Below are 1,563 nucleotides of genomic sequence, written 5' to 3'. Positions count from 1 at the left end.
GACCATAAAACCTCGTACTTAACCAAGTCAAACGCTTTGGTAAGATCCAGGAAAGCCGCATAGACAGCAGTCCTCCTATCCGTGTAATACTTGACAGTATGTTTGAGGGACAAAATTGCACACTCTGTTGATAAACGCGGCCTAAAGCCGAACTGTGCGTCATGCAGTGACAAGTGACGGTTGAGTTGTACCTCAATCAGACCGTCAAGTATTTTTGCTGCAGTTGTAGCTAACGTGATAGGCCGATAGTTATTTTTAACCCCTAGGTCACCAGTCTTGTTTTTAACAATGGGAATCACAAGAGACCTCATTAGATCCGGTGGCAAGTAGGAATGCCTGATACAGAGTGTAAATAACAAACCCAGCAGCCTCGGGAGATGCGGGCCAGCATAAGAGAAATGCTCGATGCTGAGGCCGTCATGTCCGGGTGACTTTCCTCGCGTCATTCCTTTAATTGTTAGCTCGACATTTTTAGCGGTGATACGTTTGGGTACACCGGACACGACGACCTCAACAGCTCGACACCGATTTTTCAAAGGCGATCGCACCTGAAAATGCGAACTGAACAGTTCCGCTATCGCCTTGGGATCCTGTGTGCCCTCGATGCTTGCCGGGACGCACGGCTTAGGGCTCATCTTTTTTGTCCGATTCCAAAATCCTCGAAAGTCTTTATTTTTATGGCAAGTTACTAAGTTATTAATTTTAATTACTTCCTGATTTTTATGGCAAAACTTAATTTTCTGTTTGAAAAGTTTTCTCGAGGCACACATTTCATCATATAAAAGACCCTGTTTGGGTCGCCCGTGAGCTACCCAATTTAAAAACTTCTGCCTGGCGTTCCGATGAGCATCGCGAACATACTGGTTCCACCCAGCGATGGGCCGAACCCTACGTTGCGTACTGAGCTGTGAGCTAATCACAGCCGCCTCTTGTAAAGAAGATATGATTTTCAAATACAAGTCATTAATAATCTTAGTATGGTCCGAATCTTTGTTTGAACAAAATGTGTCACAGCATTGATGAAGCTCAATAGGAAAATCAATTGTTTTTAATTTATCATTACAGATTTTGGTGTACATATCAATTTGACCCTTATCTCGCACTCCCCATAAGACTCTGTTAGTGGGGGTGTGCGGTGGCTCCGTTGTCTTTTACAGAGTTTCTATATTACACTGGATTTATAGTGGATAGTGATCCGACCAATAGACGTCGTATAGGACACGTACTTGAGTAACAGAGCCACTCGCGGCCTCGGTGACTAAACAGTGGTCAAGCCAACGCTGACTACCATTTATGTCACTTACAAAGGTGTATGTGTTGGAACTTAAACCTAGTAATTTGAAATCAATGCACTCCCATTTTTGGTCATTACAAAAGTTTATCAGTTCATTACAAAAAGACTCACCTGGGTGTGCATTAAAATCTCCTAATACAAAAACAGATTCAATATTATTATTTTCCACTAGTGAAACTATCTCACTTAAACATTCAACATACTCTAGAAAATTATCCGACGAGTCAGTTGGCATGTAGACTGAAAATACCAAGAAAGAACGTCCCGTA

At 42.4% G+C, this 1,563-nt stretch overlaps 1 protein-coding gene across 1 annotated transcript in view; it reads right to left on the bottom strand.

Annotated features, from left to right (window-relative positions):
• LOC106108310 overlaps window positions 1–635 on the bottom strand; it is a gene marked incomplete at its 3' end in the record, with an annotated part of 8,527 nt that extends 7,892 nt beyond the window's left edge. The window contains exon 1 of the mRNA XM_013289444.1: window positions 192–635. Coding sequence (XP_013144898.1) covers window positions 192–635 — 444 coding nt within the window. The remainder of the gene's footprint in view (window positions 1–191) is intronic.
• Between the last annotated feature and the right edge of the window lie 928 nt (window positions 636–1,563).

This window comes from Papilio polytes, unplaced genomic scaffold (assembly GCF_000836215.1).
Source record: "Papilio polytes unplaced genomic scaffold, Ppol_1.0 DF821712.1, whole genome shotgun sequence".
Lineage (NCBI taxonomy): Eukaryota > Metazoa > Arthropoda > Insecta > Lepidoptera > Papilionidae > Papilio > Papilio polytes.
Note: the sequence above shows the minus strand (reverse complement) of the source record. Positions and strands in the feature narration are given on the sequence as shown.